The following is a 12954-nucleotide window of genomic DNA, read 5'->3' as shown; positions in this document are numbered from 1 at the left end:
AAAAAAATTAAAAATGAAGAATAATTATAGAACTTATATAATATAAACGCTTAAATTTAAGTATTTTAAATGATAGCATCACAATATACTATTAGAACTTATAATAATAACAAATTTCAAGCTTAGGTTTCTATATTTGAAACAAAAATATCTAACGATCTCGGATATTATTAACACAAAGCAAATTAAATATAAGAATTAGTCACAGAATTATTGTCACTAAATTGATTAAATTAGTCTAAACTCTAACATATTAGAAATTATTTCTTCAAAAATAGAAATTAATTATTAAGAAATCTTAGTGTTCATAAGAAAGTAATTCATCTTTAGAGATTGTGAATAATTACCATATTTTACCAAAAAGAATAATTACCATGTAAATAAAACACGTGCAACACATGTGATTGAAAATCTATATGTAAGTACAAAGTAGCAAACCAAGCTATGACTATAAAAAAATTTCATAAATTAAATATTATACTGAATATGTTATACTAAAAAAATATTAAAACAACTATAATTGTAAATGCATAATAAATGCAATGCAATGTAATGTATGAATGCATAAGTGGATGCATAGTAAATGCAATAAAATGTCTTACTAATTACAATTAAAAATTATGGAAAAAGAAAATTTAAAAATGAAGAATAATAATATAAATTATATAATATAGACACCTAACATCTTGTTTGGTTTTAAAGTTAAGTTTTTGAATTTGTAACTGAGATTTTGATTGAGGAATGCGACGAAGAAACATATTCCCCCCCCCCCCGAAAGAACCCCATGACTTTCATTTTCGTTTGACAGGTAGGAAACTGAAGCCGACCCCCACCCTTCCATTCTTCTTCTTCAATTATGACAGAGCTTCCCTTCCTTCCCCACATTCCCAATCGTCTGCTCTGCGTGAAGCCCCCTACAGCATTCGATGGTCAGTTCCAGCAGTGGCCGAACAAACATCTCCAAGCTGGGCCCCTACCAGTGGGTACTTTTCTTAAGAGGCTCAGTTTACGATTTGCCACTTCCATATCGAAGTGAAAGGTAATTTCTTGGACCAATTTCATGTTATTTCGTCAAATTGCATCGTTATGGGCGGTTGGGGTTTAAGGCACTGCTTGCCCTTACTGTTTGTTGAAGAACGTCCCTATTTTACTCGATTTCCGTTTGATTGCTAGCCGTATAGTAGTTATTTGGTTGATTTTTGTTGCTCTTGGTGAATTTCTTCATTCCAACTAATTTGGTTCCGGTTATATCGATTTGTTCATGGTAGTTCTGTTGTTGTTTACCTCTGTTGTTTGCAATGTTCACGTACCCCTACTCACAGCCAACAACCGTTCGATGAAATGTCTATGAAGCTTATTGATGAAATGGCTGGGTAATTTGTATGTTGTTTTGTGCCGTGCGTGCCTGGCTTCATGTGTGGCTAGTCGCAGAAAGTTTGCTGAACAAAAGAGCTTGTAATGAGATTGTATGTTGAATAATATATGGGGTCCACCTGTTTGACTTTGAATAAGTGTTTTTTGTTTTGTGGTGTGTTGAGTTAAAGTTAAAATTAAAATTTTAAAACTTGATCCTAAAACCAAACGGATCGTAAATATCTTACTAACTACAATTAGAAATTATGGAATACTAAAATTGCAAAATAATATAATTTGAAACATTAAAACACTAATATAATACCCTGATTTTATCAAAAGTGGGTAAAAATGAATCATTGAAGTTAATGAAAATTTTACTGAAAAACCTTATAATATTAAGAAATTCTAACTATGAACGAAAAAAAATTTATTGGACATTTTTAGTATTATCAGAACGATATATGCATTTTATATACGAAATTGATGATCCTGTTCGATTATCAAAATTTATAATGCATCACTTATTATGTTAGACAGTATAAAAACTTAAATACAATAAAAAATCTACCTATATATATATTTATAGTAAAACAAACTACACAAAATAATAAATGTCTTTAATAAATGCTATAAACCTATTATTGTAATTAATTTATATTAATAAAAATAAGTATATCATACAACAAAATTTGCATATTACATATATACAAGTCCATATTTAGGATAAATTATTAAAAGTGATTTTTTTTATAAAGAATTCTGCAAAAGAGTTAAATTAGTATTTTAAATGAGAATATCACGATATACTATTAGAAAATATAATAATAAAAAATTACAATATTAGCTTTCTATATTTGAAACAAATATGTATAATGGTCTCGGATAATATTAACACAAAGCAAATTAAATATAAGAATTAGTCCCAGAGTTATTGTCATTAAATTGATGAAATTACTCTAAACTTATTGGAAATTATTTCTTTAAAAATTGAAATTAATTATTGAGAATTCTTATGGTTCATGAGAAAGTAATTCATCCTTGGAGATTGTGAATAATTACCATATGTAAATAGAATCCGTGCAACAGATGAGATTGAAAATCTATATGTAAGTAAAATTAGTAAACCAAACTACGACTATAAAAAATTGAATTTCATAAATTAAATATTATAGTGAATATGTCACACTAAATAAGAAATAGTAAAACAACTACAATTGTAATAAATGTTCCCAATATTGTAACTAAACTAAATTTCATAATTTAATTATTTATATTAGAAAATAGACTGCTCTTGTAATAAATGTTCGTAATAAATGTTCCTGATATTGTAAGAAAGCTAAATTTCATAATTTACTTTGAAATTTCATTCAAAATAAAATAAATAAATTAATAATTAATAATATAATGATTTTTAAGATATAATGAACAAGTCTTATGAAAACAAAGAACATATATTTGTGTTAATATATATGATAGTAATTTCTAAGATACAATCAATATTATATTGTGAAACTAACTACATTTTCTATTATATAAGGACATATTAAATAGGATTAGCATAATCAATTTGCGTAAAAATAAGAAAATATAAATAATTGGAAAAAAAGAAAATAAAAAACAAAGTATTGTAATTAACCATTTGAAAAATAAAAAAATATCAAAGAATTAGTTAAAAATTAGAAATGCAAAATTATTATTGTACTATTTAAGTTATTGTAATTTTAATTAAATATCTGAGTAATTATTTTCTGAAATTTAAAATTAATAATAATTTTGAAAATTTATTAATCTTATAGAGAACTTATAATTTCAAAATAAAACAAATGTAAAAAATATATAACTGAATATGTGCAATGCACGAGCAAAAGGCCTAGTATATATAATAAAATTGACTCCACTTTACATTAAATAGGTCATAGTTAGTAAGGTTAAAATGATAAACTTATAATTATATGACAATAAAATATTTTATTGAATATTATTATATAACTTATACTGTAAATCAATCAATTGATCATGTATAGGACTAAACCATGAACTATCAACATGTGAAAGAAATTAAAATATAGGAAATTGAGTATAAAAATGTATAAATAAAATTTGTAAGATAAATTAAAAATAATTAATTAATTAATTTGGCCAACTTCAGCGAATGTTATTATTCAAAGATTATTATGCGAAATTTTAAACAATTTTTTGATATTTTTATGAATTTCAAAAACGAAATTATTTTTGAAATATTAAAATTTTTATATAATTGAAATAAATATATGAAAAGATGAAACTGCGTATAATACGAAGATAGAATACTAAAAAAATATTAATTTTTCGTATCAAAATTTCCCAAGAAAATACAAATCACTTAATTCTACCAACTTATGGTCATATAACTAAACTTGATTTTAGTACTAATAAATGATCTCTCATTAGTGAATAAAATTTTTAAAAGTTTTAGAGAGTTGATTTAATCATGTGAATTTCATTTATTTAATTGGATGTTTACCTAATTTCTAATATTAGACCAAATTTGCATGTTCAAAAAATGGGTAATGAAGTAAATATATATGAACTTATCATAAGGATGTCATTTACAATAAAGCTCTCTAATATAATTGCTATATAATATATATCTAATATATAATACTTACTAATTAGGACTGTTTATTGCAAAACATATATTGAACCATGCAAAATCAGTCTCATGTTTAGTTGTTGTATGAAACTTGAAATTAATTATTAAAAATACTTTAGTGTGTTAAGAAGCTAATATATTTTCCAAAATTCAGTATAAATGTTACAAAAATGATATATAAATGTATAAAGCTCATAAATAAAAATACAATTTTCAAAAAAGTTATGATTTTATAAATGAAAATTATTATGATATAGCGTTATTAATTTAAACTCATAAATAAAATCAAAACTAAATTTTAAAAATAAAAATATTATAAATATTGTTTTAAAAACGAGCAGAATGAAGTTTCATTCTAATTATTAAACTCGATATATGCCAATCTATATTGATAATTGACAAATATATGATGATGCATATATATTGAAACACATAGTTTCAAAACATTATTATAATAATTTCTTGCTATGTGGCAAAAATAATTACGTTACTGTAATTTTTAACTGCAAAATATTATGATAAATATTTAAAATTATAATTAATAATTTGAAAATCTTTATTATTTTTAATCAGAAAATTTGTATTTTCAAAATGTAAATAATTAAATAAGAAATGGTACAAGAATATATGTAAACGAACCTGTGCAATACTCGAGATAGAAAGCTAGTGAGAATAATTTATAACAAATATAATATTCTACCACATTCAATTGCAATTTTATGAACTAAAAGGGAGAAGTATGCTTTTTGTCCTTTATGTTTGGTAGAATCTTCAATTTTATCGTTTTTTATTTTATTTTTATCAATTTCGTCCTTTACATTATAATAAATGTTCTATATGGTCATTTTGTTGATTAAACTATGTAATGATACTAATGGGGAGCTAGCTTGGTGCCAATAAATTAAAAAGGACGAACGGAAAAATTGAATGCCATGAGAAAGGGAAGGGAGGGAGACCACATTGGCGGTCAACACCCCCAATCGTGTATTGTGACTAACGTCCAGGACAACCCCAATCAAAGGGATGGCGGCCGCAAGCGAGGCCCTCACCCACGAGATCAATTATGATCTCAGTACTCTCGGAGGGGTGCAGCCCTCGTTACGGCCACCACTTCGTCGTTCCTCCATCAAGTCGTTGACGATCTCAGTGGTAACCAATAACCCTGATTTGAAGGCAATGCTCCATTGCCTCCTCCATTTCTCCCAACATTTGTTTACTTTGTCGTTCTTTTTATTGGTTAATTTGTTCATTTTTATTATAAAAACTAATTTTATTTTAAAAATACTTTTTAGAAGGAAAACTAACTTTTTTTTAATGAAAATATAATCGATATGACTAAAATTAACATTACGAAGAATAAATTAAATTTCAATAATAAAAATATTTAGAACGAAAATAAAAAAAAGTTTTAAAAGGTTATAACGAATGGCTTTTACTTGCCCACATATACCATGCGGTTTCAGAATACTTTTTCGAGGACAACTAAGGTGAAGGACCAAATCAAAAGAGAACGTAGCGCAATGACGCACGCTCTTGTCTGGTAATCAAGAGATTTTAGGTTCGATATACAGTAAAATTATCTGTGCCTATTTATTAACTATTAAGAATTTTTTTTTTGCTGAATAAATTTTTATTTTATTATAATATGCTCATTATTTCTAAAAAAAGAAAAAAAAAGAAAGAGAGATTGAAAAAAAAAAAGTGCATGGGAAACGTGGGAAACGACACGATTCATCGTCCAGAACACCAATAAAAAATATGGGAGAATCGGGAAAGTATTCCAAACCCAAGATCAGGCAGGCAACACCGGTGGTCCCCCCAAACTCCAGCTTTTTTTGCCCTTTTTTGCTGGTTTGGGTTTGATCCGCCCGCCTTAATGTAGCAGATCAGGAGCGCAAGATCTCCGGGACCACCTGCGAATCCGCAGATTTCAATCTACTCAATCATAAAAGGTAATTCACATGGGCAAACAAACTGTGGATTCAGAATTGATTGTGGTGCACGTAAGACCCTCTGGTCCACTTTTGGATTCGATTTTCATTGCTAGGACTTCTCGTCTTCTTATATTTTCATATTTCATTGTCGATCCTATTTTCAGACATAAATCCTTTCTGGAAAAGATCGAAGTCGGATTACACCTAAACTCTAGCTATATTTGGTCGTCAGGTTAGGGATAGGGTTTAGAATGGGATGAATTAGGATTTTAAGTCCTATGAGATTACAATATCCTACTCACATATTTGGAATATGTTTAGGTTTAGGATTAGGATTTAAAAGCTAAATGACCAAAATATCCATTAATTAAATATTATATTTAAAAAAAATAAACTCTGAAACTAAAATTTTTATTGAAAATGAAAATATAAAAAAAATTGAAAAAGAAATGGAGCCGATTCCCAAAGTTGGAGAAGGAGGAGAGGGGTGGTGAGGGCTCGACATCGGCCACTATGCTCCAACGCAAGGTCGTCGACTAACTCAGGTGTCGTCGGGGACCTTGCCTGGGGTGATGGTGGCCGGCGTCGAGCCCCACTGCTCGGCCATCGTCTCTTTCTCTCTTCACTCGGGTCTCTCCCCGAGTGAAGAGAGAGAGGCAGAAACTCGGGATTGTGGTGGCTCGATGCCGGCCACCCACCGCTCCTCTCCTTCAATGTGAGTAGACCCAATTAAGAAAAAAAAATGTGAATGATAGAATTGGAAAAATTAATACAAAGAGAGGGGCATTCTCATCTTTTCATAAATATTTATATTTCAATCCACGCTCATCTCGTCCCTCCTTGGGATTAGCTCTTTAATACATTTATCGAGGTATATGCCAATCCCAAACCTAATCCCTACTTTGTGTACTTATGAGGGGTGAAAGCAGTAATCCACAGCATCAGCACCAAACGTAAGATTAATGGTGCATTTGGTTTCAGAATTAAAGTAACTTTATTTTTTATTTTGATTTTGATTGTGGAAAAGGACAAGTGAGATGTAATTATAAATTTGACTTGGGAAACGTGTATTTTTGTTGTGTAGTGTGTTGAGTTAAAGTTAAAGTTAAAATTTTTGACTTGAGAAATATATATTTTTATCATATAGTGTGTTGAGTTAAAGTTAAAGTTAAAAGTTAATTTTTTTTGTTTAAAAATCCAAACAGGGTATAAGATTTTAGAAATCCAATGCGACCTACCAAACATAGGGTATGATCTTTTACCCCTTATAAAAGGAAAAAGGAGCTCTCATCGTCATAATCTTCCGTAGGATATTTTTGTTCCTGGATTTAAAATGATTGCTTATATACCTTATAGAGTATCTCTGATAATCGAAAAAATATGACATTATAACTAAGCTATTTTCCCAAGAAAATTAGATTTTACCCGTATTTCTTTGCCTTGCTATATTTTAAGAATATATTATGTGCTACATTTCTATTATTACTTATTAGTTTGCTCGTGTACTAATTGTTGAATCAGACATGGATTAAGTGGTTGATGTCCAATATAATTTCTTTTGGCCAGTGATCTCCAACATATTTCAAGTAATTATATTCTTCAGAAATAGTACTTATATTATATCATCGAGCAAAGAGCCGACCAAACTAATACTGAACGTTTATTGCCTACAACATATATACCTCGCTTCCTGTAAGCTTTCGAAGCTTTAGGCGATTTTTTTTCCGTTGATGGCGAATCATATTACATCAAGAAAAACTATAAAAAGTAATAAAAAGGCACGAATTCTTAAAACTACTCCAAAACATTTGAAAACTGCCAAACAAAATGACTTTTTAAATATGAGAGATGTTCATTAATCTAGTAAAGGATAGGATCTAGTGGAAAAATAAAAGGACTGTAAACAAGTCTGATAACTAATTTATAATATCTTATTTTCATGTCAATGACAATTATCGTTATGGGGAATTCTCCCGTTCATAACTCGAACTGCTCATGAGATCATTTGATCAATGTGGGTTTCATACTCATATGCTGATCCATCGGTAACAGCGGCCTGCTAAATCATCCATAACATGGATGGGAGCTATTACACTAATTTTTATTAGGATAAATTCCAACGCATCCCTCCAGGTTTGTCAACGAACAACGACATCTCCTCCTTTCAAAATAGGATGCTCAGCACTTCAGTTTTCTCTTATATGGCATATGACTGAGTGTGCAGTGGGTTATCCATATGCGGCACCTCTAAGTACTTTTTAATATAAAAATTGAAAATTAAAAACTTAAAAAAACTAAAGGAAAAGGAGCAAAATGGAGGCATCCGGGGGAGAATGGTGCTAAGGGGGCTTCCCATTGGCCATCCATCCTAGGGTGAGGTCGCCTAAGGCATTAGAGTCCTATTATAATCCAACATTAGGGGCTCCCCCATAGGTAACCCACCCTCTCGAGGGAGTTTGGTAGATGCATCGAAGACTTCTTACGACCTTAGTCGAGGGGTGGGTTGTCGACGGGGAGCCCCCAGCGCCGGTCTCCCCTTGCTGTGTTCATTTTTTATTTTTGATTTTTTTATATTTTTTAACTAAAAATAATATTTAAAGATGTCATATCAACACAGTGCATACTAGACGACTAGTTAGCTCCTGCATCAACTAAAATAGAATTGATATATTCTACTTTAAAAGGAATGAATATTATTATTCTTTTGTGAAACTGTAAGGAGTGTTATTGAAATTTATCCTTATTATTAACACCAAACTTTCTTTTGAAGAGTTGGAGTCGTAAAAAGTAAAGTAAAGGAGAATTATTTTGGGGAGATGAAAAGACATATATACAAAACATCAGAAAAATACAAAGGTGAGTTAATTCAAGTGGTTGGTTCGTTATTCGAATATTGTGAATGGAGAAAATTCATATTGAGAGAGTTTTACCTCTTAATTGGTTGATCCAGCTGAACTGGATTAGTGGAAATGTTTAGGCTTTTGGATATAGGATGCTCACTGGAAAAAAAAAATGCCTGTAAAAATACCAAGAGGGAAGCTCATAGGACCCATCTATATATGCAACTGGATCTTCTTCTAAAGGGATGCTAGCTTTTGCCCACGACCACGAGGGACTCACTTTCAAAGAACTCTCTCCCTCTCTTCTTCCCTCCCTCTCTCAACTTGCAACCTTCTTCATAAATCGAAGAGAGAGAGAGAGAGATAGAGAGTAGTTGGGCAAGCAGGAAACCTACTTCCTTCAACCAAACAGAGGAAGACATTAGTTGAGAGAGGGAGAGAATACATTTTTGCAGAGTGACAATGTTTGCACATGAGAATGGGCTGCAAGGAGACCCCAGACTGAAGGCCATATCTGATGCCATCAGAGTCATCCCTCACTTCCCCAAACATGGTAATCACCCTCTCTTTGCTTCTCTCTCTTTCTCACCAGACAGGCTTATATGTAGACATGTACAAGGTTGCTCAGCCTCAGGAAAACTCCGTCTTTTTTTTTTTCTTTTTATTTTTTTCCGAGACAAGAAGCTTGGGGTTCTTCTTAAAAGGTTCTGCAGAGGGGAAGTTCTAACTCAGTAGGAAAATATAACCAATTTGGTTGTTGAGTTTATGCCAAACTTGGAGTTTGAGACTACTGAAGTAACTTTGTGTCATTTCTCTTTGCTTTGTGTCTTAAGGTATCATGTTCCAGGACATAACTACCCTGCTGCTCAATCCCAAGGCCTTCAAAGATGTCATCGACATTTTTGTCGAGCGGTATCGACATATGGACATCTCTGTCGTTGCTGGTAATTTTCCACTATTGTTGCCTTGTCACTCAGTTACAGAGAATTCGGCTGATCACACTGTGCACCTAGAATTGGTCCGGAAATCCCACTGTGTGTGATTCACATATAAGTCTAAGCTCAATCATTTCTCATAGAGAAAAAGGATTTGGTTTGCCTGTGTGAATCTTCAACGTAATCTTCTGTGCTGTGAAGGGAAAATATATAAAACTCCAAGTTGTGATTTTTCTGACCCCTTTTTCGTGGAAAAGTTGAAATGTGATGTTAAACAAAAGACAGTTGAAAGGGCCACAATGGAACTTCTTTGTATTATCGTCATCATCACTGTCCTGTCTTCTTTCTAAAACAACTGCTCGAGTAGTGGGTAAGATGGATTTGCTTTCCCCTGTATGTTGCAATGTTTATTATTCAAGACCGTGAGCTAAGACATACCGGGCCCGTTGCTGCTTGTTACTCCATTATCCTTATATGCTTGACAGCAGATTAGAAATGAAAAGAAACCCTTCTGAGTACTAAAATATTAATGCATTTCGACTTTGCTTATATTGCTGATTTACCAAACCACAAATCTGGGCCATGGAGCCTGTTGTTTTTGGACTAACTATTGCTTTTTGATGCTGAATTGCTTATGCTCTATGAAGTTGATAGCACATTATTAATCTGAGTTTTGTTCAGGATTGATCAAATTGGCCCGTTTGATTTCGCAATTTGATTTTAAGATTTTAACTCTAACTTTAACTCTACTCACTACACAACAAAAACCAACACCACAATTATTATTTTTTTCATTTTTCTTCAATTTTTTAATAATAAATTCTCTCAACTATTCATTATTTTTTTCACAATTCAACAATACAATCATTGCTTTTTCATACATTTTTCTCATAATTCAACATCACAATCATTACAAACCAATTAAAATTAAAACTCAACTCAACTCTAAAACCAAATACACTTATGATCTGATTGGTTGATAAATAATTGATTGGTAACAGTTTCATATTGCAGAATTCCATCTGATACTGCATTTTAAATTGTTCCTGGCTTTTTGTCAGGTTAATCTGCAGTCTTTCTTAGTTTATAGTTCTTTCTCTGTCGAATTTCATGCAGGAGTCGAAGCTAGAGGTTTTATGTTTGGCCCATCTATTGCTTTGGCCATTGGTGCAAAATTTGTTCCTCTTCGAAAATCGGGGAAGTTGCCAGGTAGCCTTTCCTTTGGTCTGTATAATTCTAGAATTGGTGTTGGCCTATCGGGTTCCATGTTGTTGATTCCAATGGCGTTTGCACACTGTTCTCGTGTCAAGAAACTACCACTTACAGTGAAATAGGTCACATGTTGGAGTGTTGGAGGCAGAGTTGCAGATATGGTAGTTTTAAGTCATTAAGAAAATGATCCAAAAATATTCGTAGTATACTAATTTGATAACCCATGATCGTGCATTCCTCTTGAACTACATAACCCATGATCGTGCATTACCTGTGAATCTTGAAAGGGTGCTTTCTGTGTTCGATTGAGTAATAGGAAAAGTTATCTCGGAATCATATGCTCTCGAGTATGGAACTGATTGTCTGGAGATGCATGTCGGTGCTATTCAACCTGTCGAGCGTGCCATAGTTATCGATGATATTGTAGCCACTGGCGGGACCCTTTCTGCCGGGATAAGACTCCTAGGTGAGATCTTCTAATAATTCCTCATATCATATTCACTTTTTGTTTAGTTTATCACAAAGTGGTTCCCCTGGACGATTATTCCCTGGCAAAGTCATGATGTTCTGTTTGGTTTTCTGCTGGTCACTTAGAACGGGTTCAAGCTGAAGTGGTCGAATGTGCATGTGTTGTCGGCGTCACTGGCTTCAAGGTAATTCCCCTGCGTAATTTTGCATTCATATTCCTAATGTGAAATCAGGCATCAAATCTACGCACAAGTAATGCGTGAAAACAGATTATTATTGTTGATCCTTTCCCGGGGCATAAGCTCCTTGAGGTGACAAAATATATCTTTTTGAGTTTGTCTTTCGAACCTTGGAGAAACAAGAAAGAAATTGTTTTCGAATTTGGCAGGGAGAAAGCAAGCTCAAAGGGAAGCCCTTGTTCATCCTCGTGGAGCCTCGTGAAGTTTGATTCTACCGCGAGGCATTTCATCAATGCCAATGGCAAATGGACTTGGATTTCGCAGGAAAGAGCTGACCATTCTCGCCAAGGCCCCAATTCAAATTTGAAATAAAGTCGGTCTGCTCCGTGTTGTTGGAGTTCTTGCCGTTATAACCTACTGTAGAATTGAAGCCAAGTCGATCTCACCTCTATAAGCGGAGCAGAGGGACCGATGATCATCAGGAGATTCGGCCAAGACTCTGAACACGCAATGTCAATAAGCTTACTTATGTATATGGTAGATGAGATCGATTTCTTTTAGCATCTAGTTTCATTGTCCGTCCAAAAGTTCGATATTGTTCCATGTACAACCAGTGATCTGATCATAGCTATTTCTCCATACAGATATGTTCAGCTCAGCCTACTACCTATCTAGTGCTGTTTCTTTCATGATTCTTATGGACCTGCTCCAAAAGCCCAGTCCACATTAATTGAGCCTAAGGAGCATCTACACCTCGTCAGCCCATTAAGGGATTAATAAAAATTGAGTTAACTGTCAATTTGGTTATCGATAGATTTATTGTCCATTTTACTCCTCAAAAGATTTTTGCCACGAAAACAGTCCTCAGATGTTCATGCCGTTAGACAAAATAACTCTCCAGTGGTCATCATAAATTTCTGATGCGACAAGTGACACCGTCAAATTAATTTCATAAAAATTAAAAGTAAAGATAAATTAAAAAAAAAAGACATAGAACTGTACTTTTCTTCGCGACTTCTAAGTTATTCGAACCTCTTGAGCCAATCCTTGAGGACATGCCAGCCACCGCTTCCCTCCTCAAGGGTTGTGCCAATCTCCCCCTCCCCGTGCGTTTAAGCATTTTGTCTTTTCTTTTTTTTTTTTTGTCTTTAATTTTTGAATAAATTTGCTTAAAATGACATTTTTTTTTAATAACCTAGTTTGAATCGTGGGGGAATCCCACCGCCCCCACACTCGTGCAGGCCCAAGCAGCTCGGTGGGACGAAGCCCGAGTGGGTAATTCACAAAGGGAGACGCCCAAGGGAAATCAACCCCTGCGAGAATCGACTGCCCGAAAGCATGATGGACCACTCGAACTAATCCTCAGATCTTTTCTTATTTTTAACTTTTCTTTTCTCC

The 12954-nt window shown here is 32.7% G+C and overlaps 1 protein-coding gene across 1 annotated transcript; it reads left to right on the top strand.

Moving 5' to 3' along the window:
* Positions 1 to 8998: 8998 nt before the first annotated feature.
* Positions 8999 to 12230, top strand: LOC116198842 (adenine phosphoribosyltransferase 2). The gene is made up of 6 exons (XM_031529098.1): positions 8999 to 9315; positions 9596 to 9706; positions 10814 to 10906; positions 11226 to 11375; positions 11504 to 11562; positions 11766 to 12230. The coding sequence occupies exons 1-6, from the start codon at positions 9225 to 9227 to the stop codon at positions 11823 to 11825; spliced, it is 564 nt and encodes a 187-aa protein (XP_031384958.1). The 5' UTR covers positions 8999 to 9224; the 3' UTR covers positions 11826 to 12230.
* Positions 12231 to 12954: the final 724 nt, after the last annotated feature.

This window comes from Punica granatum, chromosome 3 (assembly GCF_007655135.1).
Source record: "Punica granatum isolate Tunisia-2019 chromosome 3, ASM765513v2, whole genome shotgun sequence".
Classification (NCBI taxonomy): domain Eukaryota; kingdom Viridiplantae; phylum Streptophyta; class Magnoliopsida; order Myrtales; family Lythraceae; genus Punica; species Punica granatum.
The sequence above is the reverse complement of the archived record's forward strand: the minus strand, read 5'-3'. Positions and strand labels throughout refer to the sequence as shown.